Consider the following 19,685-nt stretch of genomic DNA (forward strand, 5'->3'; position numbering starts at 1 on the left):
GTTTCAGTTATCAATCAAAAACAGTCATTTACGTCAGCAACCCCTGTATTGTTATAGTATAAATTGATAATTAAAAAGCAAAATAGTCATCGTTTTCATATACTTGTCAACTTAAGAATAAAGAAAAAAAATAATTAGATAACACAAAACAGTTATACTGGATCATTTGAAAGAATATACAGTTCTAAGAGCAGCTGTTCATTCATCTGTTCATGTATCTGTTTGTTTTCTACTTTGTTCCATAAAATCTTCAAGGTAACTTGAAAGCATATGTAAGATACAAGAAAGCGTAGACAAATAAGACATGGGTAAGAGTAGAAATGCCTGCCATTAGAACTTATAAACTTGCTTCAGGTGGACCACAAATTTGGCTTTAAATTTTTAAAGGGAAAAGAGAAACCTTGTAGTTCTCACAATTTTCAAAGCTCATGAGGTTTAAAAAAAAAAAAATCAGTTTTTAAGAGATATGCAAGATATTGATATTATATATTGTATATGAGTTTTCCCTATGGCTACTTATTAAAAAGGACAGTATCCTATAATGCAAATTTTTATAATAGACCAAATTATTAATTTCATGATGCTTTTTCTTTTGACCTTCAGCATGTGCTTGGCACTATACCCAAGATTTCCTTGACTCACAGGTGTTAAAAAAGCATTCTAAGTCAAGACTCAGTTATTTTTACCCACTTACTGCTGCTAGATGTATTTCAGAGGTTGTATTAGACAATAGTGACAACAGTGGGTCTCAGTTTTAGCATCACCTAAAGGGCTTATTAAAACATAGATTTCTGGGCCCACTCCCAGAATTTCTGGTATAGTTATTCTGAGTGGGGGCCCAAAAGTTTGTATTTCTAGTGAGTTCCCAAGTGAGCTGATACTGCTGGTCTGGGGATCACACTTTGAGACCCACTGAGTTACACAGTAGTATTGAACAGATTATACCTGACACTGATCTGCACGGCTGTCAACTCGAAGGTTCTTACAGGCTGAAGAGAACCATAATGTAAAAATAGGAGACCTTGTGCTTGAGAAGCTAATGCCTTCATCACAGGGTTGTATGTGAAAGCCCTCATTAGATTCCTGATAAATGTTTATTGAATCGCAGTCTCTTTCCTGCATCTGCATCAGGTCTTAATACTTAGAAATTGAAAGTAAGTGCCTAAGATATGTTGAATAGAAATTTAATCAGCCTAAGAAACTCTTAAGGGGGATATGGAAAAAGGAATATGAGGTAAGAGAAGGAAACATGGAACAGCCAGCTACTTTGTGGCATAGTATTATACAAATGGTCTTGACCTTATTTTACGGATGAAGAATCTGAGACCTGGCAGGGAGAGGGTTAGGTGACTGGTAGAAGGTTAAACAGCTACGAAAAGATGGTAACAGAATTTGAGACCAGACCTTTAGTCCAAGACCTTAGTTCTTAGTAAAAGGAAGACTTTGTTATTATTTTATTATCATCATTAGTAATAACGAAAATAATACTCCCTCAGTGACTGAAAGAAAGACCGTATCTGACATTGCCTAACTTTTTGGACAAATCAATATTTCTATCTTATTTTTATTTTAGATTGCAAATTCAACTGCCATAAACGCTGTGCATCTAAAGTACCAAGAGACTGCCTTGGAGAGGTTACTTTCAATGGAGGTAAAATTCTTTTTCTTAATTTCTATAAATGATCAGACAAGGTTGCAGTTCTTTTGCATAAGGTTATATTTGCATATTTTATTTTGTTTTTTAACTTCAGCTAAGTTTCCTTTCGGATTTAATAATCAAGCAAAATACAGAGGTCAGTGATGATGTACTTAAAGAAATTTTTATTGTGGGAAAATACGTATATAACAAAAAGTCATTTTAACCATTTTTAACTGTACAGTTTAGTAACATTAATTACATTCACTGTGTTGGGTAATGGTATACTTTCATAAGTAATTGTGCCTTCCCATCTTTCCTCTAGCCACCTACCACTTTGTAGTCTAATACGTGCTAACATAGCTAGTGGTGCTGCATATATTCTTTCATCTTTAGAGATGAAAGGACTTGTTTTAAAGCCCTGCTGTTATCCCTGTTCTTTTATAGTTTGACCATTTATTGGGTGCTTGACACGTAAACCTAAGAACAACTTTTTGAAGTAAGTACTATTGTTATGTCTGCTCACAGGCCACTAAACTGAGGCATACCCACCTACCCATGAAAATGTTAAATAACTTGCCCACAAAATACAGCCAATAAGTGGTGGAGCTGGGAATTGAACCTGTATGGTCTGACTCCTTAGTCCATAATCATTAGAACACATGTACTGCCTCACCATCTCTTTCTCTATTGAATAAACATTTCTCTATCAGATAAACATTTCTCTATCAAATAAACATTTCCTCTCTTTGACCATTATTTTCTGTTCAAGATAATAGTAAGCAAAGTGATTACCCTTTTTTGGAAGGAAAGAGTAGTGACTAAATTCTCAGCATAATTTTGAATGGAAGTAGTTCTGTAGGAGGAAAAGCAGAAAGAATGAAACTACTCTAGAATATAATGTTTTCCCTTATGACGTGTTTTCTATTTAATACCACTGACAGTGTGATTGGATTTTTCTTTTCAGTTAATCTGAATTAGTACGGTTTTTTTTATACAAGTAAATTCTCCTCTAGATTTATAGTTCATGTATTTGTATTTTTGTACTACCTTTCATACAATATGAGTCAGAATCAACTCGACAGCAGTGGGTTTGGTTTTGGTTTTTCATAAAAGGGACATGAACTAACAACTTACATTTATTTTAATGTGCCTTTCTCCGATTATTAGTGAGTTTGAGCATTTTTCCAATGTTTACTGGTTATTTAGGGTTGTTTTCTTCTCCCTCTCTTTAAATTGCTTGTTTAAACGCTTTACCTAATTTTTTGTTCGTTTGGTTTGTCGGAGTTAATGGTAAGTCTGCATACTAACCCGTTGTCAGTTAAGCGTGTTAAAAATATCTTCCTCAGTCAGTAGCTTATCCCTTTTTTGTATGTTTATGTGACATTTTTATTGAGATATAATTTATATTTCACCCGTTTAGTATATTCACAAAGCTGTGCAGCCACCACCACAATCTAATCTTGGAATATTTTCAACACCCCAAAAAGAAGCTCCATACTCAGGAGTAGTCACTCCCTCCCCGTTTCCTGCTTTCCCCCTGCCCCTGACAAACACTAATCTACTTTCTGTCTCTATGGATTTGCCTTTTCTAAACATTTCATATAAACAATATTATATAACGTGGGCTTTTGTGGTTTCTTTACTTAGCATAATGTTTTCAAGGTTCATTCGTGTTGTAGCACATACAAATACTTCATTCTTTTATATCAACAAACAATATTCCTCTGTGTGGCAATACTCCATTTTGTTTATCCATTCATCAGGTGATGGACATTTGAGTTGTTTCTACTTTGGGGCTATTGTGAAAAATACTGCTATGAACACTCAAGTACAAGTTTTTGTGTGGGCATATGTTTTCATTTTTCTTGAATACGTATACCTAGGAGTGGAATTGCTGGGTCATATGGTAACTGTATGTTTAACGTTTTGGGGAACTGCAAACCTGTTTTCCAAAGCAGATACAGCATTTTACACTTCCACCAGTAATCTATAAGGGTTTCAGTTTCTCCATATCCTCATTAACACTTGTTATTGTCTGCCTTTTTTATTATAGCCGTCCTAGTTGGTGTGAAGTGGTATATTATCGTGGTTTTGGTTTGTATTTCCATGATAGCTAATGATGTTGAGCATATTTTTATATGGTTATTAGATATTTGTATATCTTCTTTGGAGAAATATCTCTTCAGATCCTTTTTACCCAATTGAAATTGGGTTATTTATCTTTTTATTACTGAGTTGTAAGACTTCTTTAAATATTCTGGATATAAGTCTCTTATCTGATAGATGATTTGCAAATATTTTCTCCCATTCTGTGGGCTCTCTTTTTACTTTCTTATGGTATCATTTTCAGCACAAAAATATTTAATTGTAATAAACCCCAATTTGTTTATTTTTCTTTTATCACATGCTTTTGGTGTCATGTCTCAGAAGACTTTGCCTAACTAAAGCTCACAAAGTTTACTTCTAAATTTTCTTCTAGGGGCTTTATACTTTTGACTCCTACACAGGTCTTTGATCCATTTTTGAGTTAATTTTCCTTGGACCCAAAGAAGGAATCCAACTTCATTCTTTTACATGTGGATATCCAGTTGTCACAGCAGCATTTTTTGAGAAAACTTTTTTCCACATTGAATTGTCTTGACATCCTTGTTGAAAATCAATTGACTATAAATATAAAAGTGGTGGCTTATCTTTTAACTTTGCTTATAATATCTTTTATCATACAGAAATTTAAAATTCTAATGTAATCAAATTAATCTTCTGCCTTATGATTTGTACATTTTTTACTTTTTTAATAAATACCTTCTTATCCTGAATCATAAAGATATTTTAAGAATTTTAAAACTTATATTTAATAAACTGCCTCTGTTTAAATATGGTAATATTCCATTAATATAAAACTCTGAAATTCATTTCAAACCTTGCTAGAACCTTCCAGTCTGGGAACAGATACGGACACACCGATGGACATTGACAGTAGTGATATAAACAGTGATGGTAGTCGGGGCTTGGATGACACAGAAGAGCCATCTCCTCCAGAAGATAAAATGTTCTTCCTAGATCCATCTGATCTTGACATAGAAAAAGATGAAGAAGCTGTTAAAACAATCAGGTAACACATGTGTATGTATTGTAAGCTACTTCCAAATGTAGGGTCTGTCCAGGAGTTCCATTAAGAAAGAAAAAGCCTGTCTCTACAAGTGGAACCTTAAATTTAATTTAAAATCTAATTGTAGCTAATTCTTTCATATGCGCAGCAATGTTTCTGAAATAAATCATATCGCTCTTGACATGCTCTCAAGATGTGAAGGTATGAGAACCCTTTAAAAAAAAAAAATGCTTTATATAACTGTAGTTCAGATATACTACCTAGTTGTGGAGCAGCCACTACAAGGTGCCAGTATTGAACCATCCGTTAATTAACCCTTTCAAGATCCTAGTACTTTCTCTTGTAAAAATTTTTTTGAAATTGTGTTTTCAGTAAAGGAAGACGTGCTGAATCAAGGAGTCTTTCTGACTTTATGATATGCAATATGGATTTTGAGACATATTTTGTGGGGAACGTATGTCCGAGAGAATGCACCAAAATATGACCCCCTTATTTATAGGACGGCAGTGTCCCAGTGATAATTGAAGGTACCAGTTGGTTACATTGGTCACCTCTGGTTTTCCACATATGGGACGTGCGTGCACACACACACACACACACAAAAAAAAAAAAAAAAAACCAAACCCACCAGGGCTCCTTAGCTATCATACTCGAAGCCATAAATATGCTTACAAGGCTTATCTAGCTGTACAGGAAACAAAAGTTTGACCCAGTCACACTTCCTAAATTCACTGCCTCATACATAAGCCTTCTGTCTTAGCGAATTTCCGCCTGAGAACATCTCTTTGGTTTTTCATTGTTACACAAGCCCCTATGGGAGGGCAGCAGATATTTTTAGTGGGAAAAGTAGCCTCTGAAGAAATCTGAGAGCCCAGAAATGTTTGTGGGAAGCTTCTAGCCAATAGGCATGAGAGGGCAACCAGTTTCTTCACATCTGTAGGTTATTTGATGGTAGAAACAGTAGTAAGAATACATTCCTGAGAATATTGTACTGAAGATGGTGGTGATGAATCTGGGGGCAGTTTTCATATTGCCACAGTTAATCTAAATATTACCACTGTGTTAAAATGCTGTTGGACTATAAAACTATCTTAAATATCCCCCTAGTGGCATGATGGTTAAATGCTTGGCTGCTAACTAAAAGGTCATTGGTTCAAACCCACCAGCTGCTCCAAGGTAGAAATGAACTGGTGATGTGCTACCATAAAAGATTACAGCCAAGAAGGGTAAGACAGTACACAATACTGAGGAAGCCCCATAGACACATCCAAACTCCCTGAGGAACCAGATTGCTGGGCTGAGGGCTGTGGAGACCATGGTCTTGGGGAACATCTCGCTCAATTGGCATAACATAGTTTATAAAGAAAATGTTCTACATTCTACTTTGGTGAGTTGCATCTGTGGTCTTAAAAGCCTATGAGCAGCCATCTAAGATACTTCACTGGTCTCACCCCTTCAGGAGCAAGGAAGAATGAAGAAAACTAAGGATACAAGGGAAAGATTAGTCCAAAGGACTAATGGACCACAACTACCACAGCCTCCACCAGACTGAGTCCAGTACAACTAGATGGTGCCCAGCTACCACCATTCAGTGCTCTGACAGGGATCACAATAGAGGGTCCCGGACAGAGCTGGAGAAAAATGTAGAACAATATTCTAACTCACAAAAAAAGACCAGACTTACTGGCCTGACAGAGACTGGAGAAACCCTGAGAGTATGGCCCCCGGGCACCCTTATAGCTCAGTAATGAAGTCATTCCTGAAGTTCACCCCTTCAGCCAAAGATTAGACAGGCACACAAAACAAAACGAGACTAAAGGGGCACACCAGCTCAGGGGGAAGGACTAGAAGGCAGGAGGGGACAGGAAGGCTGGTAATAGGGAACCTAAGGTCGAGAAGGGAGAGTGTTGACATGTTGTGGAGTTGTTAACCCAGTGTCTTAATACAATATGTGTACTGTTTAATGAGAAGCTAGTTTGTTCCGTAAACCTTCATCTGAAGTACAATTTAAAAAAAAAAAAGAACAACCTTAATAAAAACAGATGAATTAAAAAAAAAAAAAAGATTACAACCGGGAAACCCTATGGGGCAGTTCTGCTCTGTCATATAGGGTCTCTGTGAGTCGGAATCTACTTGATGACACACATGGATAATGTTTTTGTTAGGTACTGTCAAGTTATTTTCGATTCATAGCAACTCGATGTGATACAGTAAAACCGCCCCTGTAGAATTTCCTAGGCTCAGGAGTTGGAATCAACTTGACAGCAGTGGGTTGTTTTTTTTGGTTTTTGGTAATCTTTATAGGAGCAGATTGCCAGGTCTTTTTCTTGTGGAGCCACTGGGTAGGTTCAAACTACCAACCTTTTGGTTAGCAGCCGAGTGCTTAATTGTTGTACCATCAGGGCTCCTTAACTATCCCCCTATGTTGATAGAAATCTGATTCTTTGTAGTACACCCTCAGGATGTACTCCTTTGTAGTAAAAACGTCACCATTTTGGCAGTTTTTGTTTTTCATTGGCAACAGTTATTTAGAAGAAGTAGGCTATTTATCACTTTCACATGGCTGAGCTCCTTACTTCCAGTGTAGTCATTTACTCTGGCTTATCATTAAGTTGGAAATGCTGGTGGCATAGTGGTTAAGTGCTATAGCTGCTAACCAAAGGTCGGCAGTTGGAATCCAAAAGGCACTCCTTAGAAACTCTGTAGGGCAGTCATACTCTGTCCTATAGGGTCACTATGAACCAGAGTTGACAGCGACGGGGTTTTTTTTTTTTTTTTTTTTTTAAATCATTAAGTTATATCTATCATTATTAATGAAAATTTACTGTTTACCCAATTTGGAGACCATTAGACAACTTAGCTATGTTCCTAACAGTGAATGCTTAATAGTTTAGGTGTTTTCTCTTTGACTTCTTCTGTTTGAGGTTCAAATTGAAAAACATTGTATTTTCACCTCTCCCTGCCCACCAAAATTGCTGTTTTTCTCCAGCCACACTGATACTGACCATGTTTCAGTATTACCGGATATGATTCATTACATTGCTAGTTTTATTGATTAATATCTGTAAATTATTTTCCATTGAATATCTTCTACTAGAAGTCTTTTTTCCTGAAAACATGACAAGTGAGTTTGACATTTAAGCCGTGTAGATTTGAGTATAGGTATACCTGCCTTTTGCCCTGTCATAAATTTACTAATTTATTATGCTGTCTAGGACAGGATGACTCTTCAACAGCAATCCCAAACAAGATCCTCTCTCAGGCCCCAGATCTTCCAGTTGGAAGGAATTCTCTGTACTCTGTTGTTCATCTTATTTTTCTTATTTTTTTGTGTCCTTCTGGAAATTCCTGACAAAGAATGAGAAGTTACAATATTATTTTATAAATCAACTGTATATCTTTGTATTGGGATTAATTTATTTTCTTCTTTCTTAAGCCATTGTCTGTCTTTCTAATGTATTTTGAAAAAATTTAGCCCAGTTCTCTTTAAAAAGCCGCGGTGAGCCTAGTATTTATTTTTTTTAATGATATTATATTTACCATAAATTTTAAATATTTTTTAGTCCATCAACAAGCAATAATATCCCGCTAATGAGGGTTGTACAATCCATCAAGCACACAAAGAGAAAGAGCAGCACAATGGTGAAGGAAGGCTGGATGGTGCATTACACCAGCAGGGATAACCTGGTCAGTAATCACATATGTTTAAGTATGTTAGTATCACCGTCATAGGTTTTATTTTATTCATTTTTTAAATCAAAATGAGAATGAGCTATCTATAAAGAAATTGTGTACATTAAAGTACTATAAAAAAGTATTAGAGAACATTTAAAAGGCAAAATATTTAATATATTTTCCTAATTACCTGGTAGAGCAGGAGAGATTCAGAAAGAATCAGCCTAGTGCCTGGAATCTTACAAGCTTGAAAGCGGCCGTCTAAGGCACGACAGTTCACCTGGAGCGAAAGAGCAAAAAGAGTCAGGAATACGAGGAGGAAGTGGAATGTGTAGCTAGTTGCATGCATGAACAACTGCCTCCTTTGCCACGAGACCAGAAGAGCTGGATGTCCCAGCTGCCTTTGCTTAACATTTTAATTGAAGAATCGTGATCAAAAGAAGGGAAATGCAGAACAGAATTTCAAATTCTCATGGAATCCAGACATTCTGGAGCCATGGCGGCTGGACAAACTCCCAGAACTCTTGCTCTGAGATAATTTTTAAACCTTAAACCAAAAATATCCCCTGGACTCTTCTTAACACCAAACAGTAGTTTAGCTTAACTAGTGAAGAATGTCTGCCTTGAGCATTCTGCTCTCTTAAGAGCTGTCTATATGGGATCAGATTGATGACAGCAACTCAAAAGATTCAATACAAAACTTAGGGGACAGTGAGTTTATATTAATGGGAGATGAAAAATTCTAAAAAGAAGGGTGAGGATGGTTGCACAACTTGAAGAATGTAAACAATGTCACTGAATTGTACGTGTAGAAATTGTTGAATTGGTGTATGTTCTGGTTTGTATATTCTCAACAAAAAATTTTTTAAAGTAATTAAACGTACAAAGATAAATAAACAATATAGAAATGAATTATGAATTAAGAAAGCTAATAGGATACCTGATAAATTATGTAAAATGACTGATCACCAAAGTAAAAAGCATAATGAATTTTTAAAAATAAAATTTTAAAAAAGGATTTGGCATTATGCTACAATAAAGAGTAATGTTTGAAATATAATTAGCTACAAAAAAAGAATTAGAACTTCATCTGTAAAGTCGATCTGAAGTTGTTACCAAAGGTAGGAAATGTGTATAGATTTTTATTCAGTATAATGTACAGGTTATGTAAGAGGAGGATTGGTGAAATTACAATGGAATGGGTGTAGATTTTAAGAGCCTGCATAGTGTCATAGTTAATAACATAGACTTTGGAGCCAGTCTGCCTGAGTTTGAATTCTGATGTAATAGACTTACTTCATAGATCCTAAGTGAGTTAACACATGAAAAGAGCTTGGAACAGTGTCTGGCATACAGTAAGCACTAAATAAATGTTGCCTGTTATTATTGTGGAAACCCTGGTTGCGTAGTGGTTAAGTACTATGACTGCTAACCAAGAGGTCAGAAGTTCAAATCTGCCAGGCGCTCCTTGGAAACTCTTTATGGGGCAGTTCTACTCTGTCCTATAGTGTTGCTATGAGTTGGAATCAACTGGATGGCACTGGGTTTGGTTTTTTGTTGTTGTTGTTGTTATTGTTTTAAATCTTGCTGAATGGATTACCGAAAAAGACTTTCTTTTAAACCTTTAAGAATAAAATGAAGTACCCAATATTTTTAGCTGCCTTAGATAGTTTTATTTGGCAACCACAGGAAAGACGGCAGTTGTTGTATGCTTTTTCCTTTATTTATAGCTTATGTCCTTCCAAAAAGTACTTGAAGTATCCTACATACATGTAAGAGTTTAATGGTATATCAAAGGTATAATATGAAATCAGTGGGGAAAAAATAGATAACTTCAATAAGTGATACTGAAAAATCCTTGTAGCCATTTTGAAAAATTAATTTGCATACATGCCTCACATTTTACACGTGATAAGTCTAAATGGATAAAAGATTTAAATGTAAACAAATTAAACCAGTAGAAGAAACTGTAGGAAAATTATTTTATAAATTTAAAATGAGGGAGAAGCAATAAAAGATGGATAAATTCAGCCTGTGAAAAACAGTTTACATGGCAAAAACCAAAAAGCAGAGTCAAGTGACAAACTCAGAAAAGGGTTTCAACTCATATTTTACATAGGGCCTAATTTCCGTAATATATAAAGAGTACTAACAAATTGGTAAGAACCACAACACAATAGAAAAATGAGCAACGAATACAGACAGAATTCCCAGAAAAGGAAATAACAAATGATTTTCAAACATAAGAGCTTAATCTCATTCGTGATAAACAAAATACAACTTAAAATTTCACTGAGTACCAGTTTTTATTTATCAGTGTAGCAAAGATCACAAAGTTTAATAATGTACCTCATTAGGGAAAAAAACTCATTGCTGTCTAGTCAATTCCGATTCATAGCAACCCAGTAGGACAGAGTAGAACTGCCTGTAGGGTTTCCAAAGGGTGGCTGGCTGGCAGACTCGAACTGCTGACCTTTTGCTTCGCATCCGAACTCTTAACCACTGCACCCCGCCAGGGCTCTAGAGAGGGTGTAAGTAAATAGGCACTCCTGTATGTTGCTGATAAGACTATAAATTGGGACAAATCTCGTGTAGGATAATCTGACATTATCAAGAAAAATTACATATGCACTTACCGTTGACCCAGCAAGTCAACTTCTAAAAATTTAGCATATAGATAAATTTGCCCAAGTTAAAAAAATGGATGTAAAAAAGTTATTTATTGCATCATTATTTGTAATAACAGAAGGTTGGAAACAAACTTTTATGTCCATCAGTTGGTGCCAAATAGAATAAATCATGGTACATCTATACCATAATCTGTGTCACAACTGGTGGGGGGTAGTGCTACTGGCATCTGGTGGGTGGAAGCAAGACATGCTACTAAACAACCTACAGTGCACAAAACAGTCCCCACAACAAAGAATTTTCGAGCCTAAAATGTCAAAAGTGCCAAAGTTAAGAAACCCTGGTATACACAATGGAATATTATACAGCTATAAAAAGGGATGAGGAGGCTGTTTGTGTTCTCACCTGAAAAAGATTTCCAAATGAAAAGACAAGGTACAGGACAGTATGCTACTATTTATAGAAAAAGGGGTGGAAAATAATATGTTTGTGTTTGCATGTACATGCATAAAATTCTCTGAAAGGATTCCCCAAAACCTAATAATGTTGTTTGCCTGAGGGTAAGGGTGAAGGGTGGGATACGAGTGACTGAGAGGAAAGTGTTACTTTTCATTATATATCCTTTTTATATTTTCAGAATTTTGAATCTCATGAATGTATAACCTACTCAAAAATACAAATTTATAAAAATGAAAAGAAAGTACAAGTACTCTGGGGGAATCATTATTTCTGAACCTCACAGAATCCTGGTCTTTGTTTTATAGAGGAAGAGGCATTACTGGAGACTTGACAGCAAATGTCTGACATTGTTTCAAAATGAATCTGGATCAAAGTATTATAAGGTAAGAACTTCACATTTAAAAAATGTGTATGTTAAAATACTGTCTTTCAACTATATCCAAATAATATTAATTCGTTAATTGTTATTTTTCGGTATATACCTATTAGGACATGCTAATAGTTATAGGAGTCACTGTCAGCCTACCCTTGCATTCCACCTTCCACAGCAGCCCTGCTACCAGAGGTTGGTTGCTGATTATTTCCTTTTGGTAATGTTGTCAGGTTGCTGCTGTTCTCCCTCTGGATAGTGTGATTTATTTTAGACAGTTTAGAAAGTTCCAAGATCATTGCCTATCCGGAAGAGACCAGTGTGGTATTTGGTATTTCTCCTACCTTTCATTTTACCTCAGGCCCTGATTCCAGATTGCTTATCATGGCTCTTGATCTCTTTTGTACCAGCTCCTTGATTGCTTTGCCCCATGGTTTGCTATGTCACAGGCTGACAGACACCAGACAAGATTATAAGTGTAGCAGTTGGGTCAGTAGGGAGGAGAATGGAAAGCAATGACTTACTTTGAGGTGGGTTGGTTTTTGGTTTGGGGTTTTTTTTTTTTTGTTCGTTTATTTTTTAACAAGTTGTTTCTTGTCTTACGAAGTGGACTCAACATAAATGATTGTTACACTTCACTTCAGTGGACTAACCCACAATGGAGTGCTCAGACAACCTCCACTGACCCAACATGTTGCTTTTCCTGCCATTATTCCTGTGCTTCTTAGGGCCTGTAGTTTACAGACAGCAGTCAATGGAGAAGTAGTTGTTGAGTAGATTTAATGACAATTGGAAAACGACAAGTGTTGGATATAGTGGCAGATTGCCCTCCTAAATCCTCTCCTTACTTGCACCCTAATAACCTGCTCTAGGCCTGACTCACTGGCATAGTCACCACCTCCCTGCTGTGCCTCCAGCATTGTTGGGAATACAAATGTTTCAAGGCAGTTACTGTTGTAAGACTTGACTGAGTTCCAAATGCCGCATACTTCAGGTACACTGTGTTGATCTTAATGACATCCATTAGAAATGCATATCTTCAGTTCTTTAGTATATCTGAAAATAAAAACAAGATGTATTCATATTTTCCAATGCTTAATTTTTTTTATTTCAGGAAATCCCACTTTCAGAAATTCTCCGTGTATCTTCACCGCATGACTTCACCAACATTTCCCAAGGCAGCAACCCGCACTGTTTTGAGATCATCACTGATACTATGGTATACTTTGTGGGTGAGAACAATGGCGACAGCTCTCACAATCCAGTTCTTGCTGCCACTGGAGTTGGACTTGATGTAGCACAGAGCTGGGAAAAAGCAATTCGTCAGGCTCTCATGCCTGTCACCCCTCAAGCAAGTGTTTGCACTTCTCCAGGGCAAGGGAAAGATCACAGTAAGCGATAAACTTGTTGATGACTTTTTTCCCCTTTGGATCTTAAGCAGTTTATGGGTGTGGGTGTGATTGTGTTTCTGTGCGTATTTTTAATGCTCATTTTCCGATTTATCTTCATATACCAGTACCGTGAGAATTCCTTTATAAAATTATGTTGGTTATTGCGTATACATAAAATCTCCGGGTAGGCCCCAGAGTCAGTCTCCTTGCATTTAAATCCTGGCTCTGCCGCTTACTAGCTGTTTGATCTAGGTAAGTGCTTTTACTCTCTGTAGTGGTACCTACTTCATAGGGTTGTCAATAGTAAATGAAGAGTACCTGTGAAGTGCAAAGAATAGCACGTGGCATCCATGAAGTCTCGTTGGATTAAGACGCTAATAGTATTATATTTTGCTTGTTAGTGAGATATAAACAACCTATAAAGAGTTAAGGATCACGTCATACTCATGAAATCTGCCAAGGCAGAAGTGCTGTATTTCTTTTAAATGAATTAAAACATTCAGAAATAGTACAAAATTATTGAAGCACAAATTCCTCCCACCAACAGAATTTATAAAATAAAATCTAAATTTGGTAAAGGTTCAAGTGAACACTTAACCATCAGAAAGTCGTTACACCACATTCCCTCCACTGGCATTGTTTTTTATGAGTAAACCTAATTCATTCATTAGACAAGTATATTTAAATTGAAATAAATATCAGCCAGTTTCCAAATATAGTTTCATTTTCACTAAGTTATTTTGTGCTACCTGTTCTTGGCATTATGCTAGGCTGTGAGCTAGAGTACAAAAGAAATGCAGAAGTCTTAAAACTATATAGGGAAATATGACATGTATACGTAAGTGTTAGTAGCATAAACAGACAATACAAAAATGAGTAATGCACTTCTTGAGGAATTCAAATATGGGTAGGAAGAGCAAGCAGAGATATTGTGCTAGAAGAAATTTAATCTGGACCTTGGCATCCAGGTAGGATATGCATAACCAAAACCAAACCCAGTGCCATCAAGTCAATACCAACTCACAGCGACCCTACAGGACAGAGTAGAACTGCCCCATAGAGTTTCCGAGGAGCGCCTGGTGGATTCGAACTGCTGACCCTTTGGTTCGCAGCCATAGCACTTAACCACTGTGCCACCAGGGTTTCCAGAATGTGCATAGGCAGAGCTAAATGGTAGAGACAGGGGTGCACAAAACCAGTCCAGGAAGGCTGAGAACATCTACCCACTCCACACACCAACTGTGTCCAATAGAAATCTCAGCTTCCTTCCCAAATCAGTTCAGACCCCAGCTGGTGGGGCAGTCATTTCTCTTTCATCCCCATTCACTTGGGGCTAGGTCAGTGGGTACCGGCCCCTTCTCTCTCTGGGGGCCTGATGCTGACTAAGCCTCAGGAGGGATGATGTGATCTGTTGTGGCCACGAGGTAAGGCTAGTTAAGGCTTTCGAAGATGGAAGCTCAGTGGAACTTCCTGGGTGGTGAGGGCAAACACCTGTTCTCAGGAGGGTAAGCATGTACCCTGGGGACGTGGAAGCTCTGCCCCAAGACCCTTCCTGAACATCAACCTATGTGTTTGTATCCCTTTTTCTGCTAGATTAAAAGATAGCCCTTGCCCTGCAGTCTGTGAGTCGTTGCATTGGATTATCGAATTTAAGAAGAACCAGAACCGAAGGCCAAATTGTTACAAGGGGGTTCCACACCTCTCAGGGGGCTGAAAGCTAGTGTTACTCAAGTTGAGGAGACAGATGTGATCAGAGACAAGGGTCATGACCATCTACAGGTTTTAAAAAAAAAAACCAAACCTGTTGCTACTTGACAGAGCTGTGAGATACAGATGTATTATCTGGCAGATGTTTTTAAATTTCAAATTTTCCTGTAGTATATACAATGAGCAAAAGGCTATAGTCACTTACCTCCATAAAAAATGCCAGACTGGCCTGAACCAAGCACCTCATCTGCAAAGATCTGGTAAACGGTACTGATGTCCTTTTCGAGAAAAAGTAAGCAATAAATAGGCTGTATTCTTTATCTCTGTAAAACAATGTTTGTATCTCCTGACTCTCTTCATTCAGATACTTACATACAATTTTGTTTTTATGTAAGAGATAACTAATTTTCAAAAAGTAAAAAAAATCTATGGAATATATATGGGGAAAAAAAAAAAACCCCCATTGCTGTCCAGTCAATTCCAACTCATAGTGACCCTATAGGACAGAATAGAACTGCCCCATAAGGTTTCCAAGAAGCGGCTGGTGAATTTAAACTGCTGAGTTTTCGGTTAGCAGCCGAGTATTAACCACTGTGCCACCAGAGCTCCATCTGCAGGTTCGGTATTTAATATTTATTTCTTTGGATGGATATATAGATACTTCACAGTGGTTCTTAAGTTTGGGGGGGTTTTAGACAGAATCCTCTGACATTCTGATTAAAGCCACTGATCATTTCCCCAAAAAATAAATACATGCACTTATACACAAATCTTAAATATAATTTCAGAGGGCTTAGGGAAATTATATATAATTTCAGAGGGCCGTCTGTGGAACCCCCCTCCCAGAGTTAAGAGTCTCTAAGGATAGAATGGTGAAAGCACTAAGAATAAGGATGCTGGAGAATGAAAGCCCATTTCTGCCACTTACTAGCTGTGTGATCTTGGCCTCTACATTTTTCTAGTCTAAAGAGGATTAGTATTAATTATTATTAAAGAGGATTAGATAATAGCAAAGGCACATAATGTACTTAGTACAGTGCCTGGCACAAAAGCGCTTAGGAGATACTATTACTGTGTTGTTGTTGTTGCTGCTGTCCTTATAACAGCCTCCTCAGAATCAATATAAATTAAAACGAGATGGTGCTAAATAGTGGAGGTCTTTGAAAGAAAAGAAATATTGAGACTTGAACTGGGAAACTGGATCTACCAAGAAGCAGAAGAGTTTTAGGCACAATTTGTTGATGCTGTACCTTTTCTCAATTGTTCACATTTAAATTTTAAATTATTAAAAATATTTTTGATTTAATATTTTAAGAGTTTTTGACAGTCATGCTACTTTTATTGTGTAATTTGTGCTTAAATTTCCTTATTAACAGATTTGTATTTGGAATTATAAAGAAAGCTTCATTATCTTGCTCTCTTGAGTTATCTTGGAAATTCTAGATGTTTAACCCCTGTTCCCTTGCTTAGTTTACCCTGTTTTTATTGTCAGTTAATTTGAGATCAGTGTTGAAATCATTACTCTGCGTATGTTAAAGATGTATGTGTTGGTTTGCTGTATTTAGTTATATTACATCAGTGTTATGTCTGTCTTTAGAGTCTTACATTTACTTTCTCTGCTTACCAAATACAAATATTGAAACTTTATAGAATTGTGTAATAGAGGATGAGAAAGTTCTCCCTATACAACACACAATCTCCTGTGTCCCTAATCCTACACCTGCCCTCCCCCTAAAAGTCATTATTATCAGTTTGGTGTATATTTCTTGGGAGGGTGTGGGGGAAGGGGAGCCTATACTATCTACTATATAGTTTTTCTTTTTGAAAAAAATAGTGTCATAATCTTTGTGTTCCTTTTACAACTTGCTTTTATCCATTATTTAATATAAGTCGGTATGTTTCACTACCAATATATAGATTTAACTAATATTTTTATTGTGAAAGTAATGCCTTTTATTTTTTAAAAAATATAAGCAGTATACAAGTACATAAAGTAAAACTAAAATCCTCCTTCCCCAACCCCACCTCTCCCACTCCCAGAAGAAATCAGTGTTTTGTTTTTGTTTTAATTCAAGCACTGCTACCCTGAAACTTGCTTTTTTAACTTAACAGTAAAACATGGATAGCTTTTCGACTCAACACTTACAGCTCTACATCATTTTTTAAATAGATAGTATTCCTTTGTATTTATTTAACCATTTTCCTGCTGATAGATTAGTATTGTGCGTATAATTAAAGTTTTTTAAATGTATGTGATTGTATTATATTAACTGCACTAAGTTGTTTTGTTGTTTTTTAGTTTAGTATGCCATGGGCATTTTCATATGTCAGTGAATATTAATCTTAAGTCAACATTAACAATTTTGTTCTTTTCTTGGATATCGTTCTTATATTTTACAGAAGATTTGTCTACCAGTATCTCTGTATCTAATTGTCAGATCCAGGAGAATGTGGTAAGTAACAATTATAGCTAAAGTGTGCAAATCAAGTGGTAAAATTAAGGAAAATGAACTGTGGAAATCTTATCAGAGAAATAGGTTCGTAGCCCAAAGCAGTAAACAATTTGCATAAAGACATTATGCTAGATCTTGTGGGTGGTAGCTTAGACTCTTCCCTAAGGAGTACTGCTTTAAAAGCTACAGTGGATTTTTTGACTTATAAAAATAAAATTCACTTTTTCATAAGTGACATTAGAATATTACAAAGTACTACGCTGGTTGAAAGAGAAGGGAAAGGTTTTTTCCTTCTGAGTCAGCAGGGAAAGCTTCCTAAAGGCAGTGGGACTTGAGTTATGACTGGAAGGGTAGGAAGGATGTTGGACAGACAAGCTGAGGGGGTGGGGGCAACAGTCCATGCAGGCAGAGGGAGTAGGGTGAGCAAATAGAGGAAGCAGGAACTGCAAGACTTTTAAGAAATAGTGAATAGATTAAATTTGGCTGGTATAGAGGACTGATTATAACAGGAGTTACAAAGGGCCAGATAATAAATATTTTAGGTTTTGTAGCCATATGGTCTCTGTCACACCTTCTCAACTCAGCCATTTAAGTGAAAACGCAGGCACAGACAATGTGCAAATAAATGAGTGTGGCTGTATTCCAATAAAATTTTATTTATGGACACTGAAATTTGAATTTCATATAATTTTCATGTGTCACAAAATATTTCTTTATTTTAATTTTCCCATCCATTAAAAAATTTGAAAACCATTCTTAGATTATGGGCCATAAAAAAAAGAAGAAAAAAACAGGCTGAATTTGATGGCAGGCCATAGTTTTGCTGACCCCTGGATTAGAAGGAAAAAACGCTAGGAAAAGAAGTCAGAAAATTATTCATTAACTATATATATGTCTCTTTGATAAAAAATCTTTTTTCCGCTTCTGCTTGGGGCATCCAGCTGTAATATTTCTGTGACACATAAACGTTATTGGGATTTCTAAGATTGCGATTGAAGACTGGATATCCAGTAGGAGATAGAGGGTTTCAAGGAGATACTATATGTGCCCTATCCTAGTGGTAGGTAGGCTGGATTCTAGATTCTTGGGGTGAGAAGGGGGATACCAAAACACAAGAGCACAGGCTTTGGAGGAGCCTACAGGAACTTACGGACATATCCATTCATGGCTGAGGGGGAAAAAGGTTGAGAAGTGGTCTTTGTTAAGAAATTTTTTTAGCAGTTACTATATACAGTGCATTGATTTAATTTGTTTAGGATCAAATTTGGTTACACAAAAAGTTGTTTAAAGTTGACAAGTATTTAAAAATCGTGCTTATAGATTTCATTATAACTTAAAACATGTACACGCATCATTTGCTTTTTGTCACAGGGCTTTGAAGTGTGGGTCTGCTGAGTGCAATTCTAATTTGTCTTTCTTGCATGTTTATTTTGCTCACAAGTAATTTAACATCAATTGTTTTCAGTGCCTCATCTTTGTAGTATTTCCAAAACAACCTAGTTTTTATAGGACTCTCACATCTCATTGACTTACATAGTGTTTATTTACATTTAATTTTAATATTTAATGAGACCATATAATTATCATAACACAAAAAATTTCACATAAACGTGCTTGGGAACAAATTCACGGGTAAGAGGCACTCATGGCATGAGCCCTGCAAGAGTGGAGCCTCCTGCCACACATGTTTGGTATGCTACTGTAGACATCAGTGAGCATATGCTTTTCAGAGGGAATGGAGAGCATAGGTTACTGTGGTGAGTTGGTGGAGAAAAGATGTTTAAGAGAGCCTCTGCTGTAGTTTATTTGAGCCTCATATGGTGTCATGAATCATTTAATCTTTATTACAGATTTATGTTTTTTGTTTCTCTTCTAAGTCCCTTAAGTACTGGTTCTATTCCTTACAAATCAGCTGCCTATCACAGGGCCCTGTATACAGTTCGAACTCAATAAACATGGATGATAACCATAAAGTCATAAGTAGGCATTTTTAAAATTTGGAGGGACTTAAGAGAGATCTAGGCCAGTACCTTTTCACAAAAGAGATGAAGTCCCCAGGAATTTAAGTAGCTTTCTTAAGTTTACCTAATTCAAACAGAAATTAAGAAGTTGAGATTTGTGGAGCACTAGTATATGCCGGGCACTGGACTCGGCACTTTGTATACATCCTAATTTAATTAATTCAAAAATCCAGTGACAAAGATGTCATTACAGCCACTTTACAAATGAGGAAATTGAAGGCTAGGGAACTAAA

The 19,685-nt window shown here is 36.5% G+C and overlaps 1 protein-coding gene across 2 annotated transcripts in view; it reads left to right on the forward strand.

Annotated features, from left to right (window-relative positions):
• The window catches only part of PRKD3 (protein kinase D3), a 106,385-nt gene that overhangs the window by 61,038 nt on the left and 25,662 nt on the right, over positions 1-19,685 (forward strand). For both annotated transcript variants that reach the window (XM_003416077.4, XM_064277191.1), the window contains exons 7-12: positions 1,574-1,651; positions 4,568-4,751; positions 8,312-8,435; positions 11,816-11,893; positions 12,995-13,271; positions 17,379-17,431. In XM_003416077.4, the coding sequence (XP_003416125.1) occupies positions 1,574-1,651; positions 4,568-4,751; positions 8,312-8,435; positions 11,816-11,893; positions 12,995-13,271; positions 17,379-17,431 (794 nt within the window). The remainder of the gene's footprint in view (positions 1-1,573; positions 1,652-4,567; positions 4,752-8,311; positions 8,436-11,815; positions 11,894-12,994; positions 13,272-17,378; positions 17,432-19,685) is intronic.

Source organism: Loxodonta africana, chromosome 26, assembly GCF_030014295.1.
Source record: "Loxodonta africana isolate mLoxAfr1 chromosome 26, mLoxAfr1.hap2, whole genome shotgun sequence".
Classification (NCBI taxonomy): domain Eukaryota; kingdom Metazoa; phylum Chordata; class Mammalia; order Proboscidea; family Elephantidae; genus Loxodonta; species Loxodonta africana.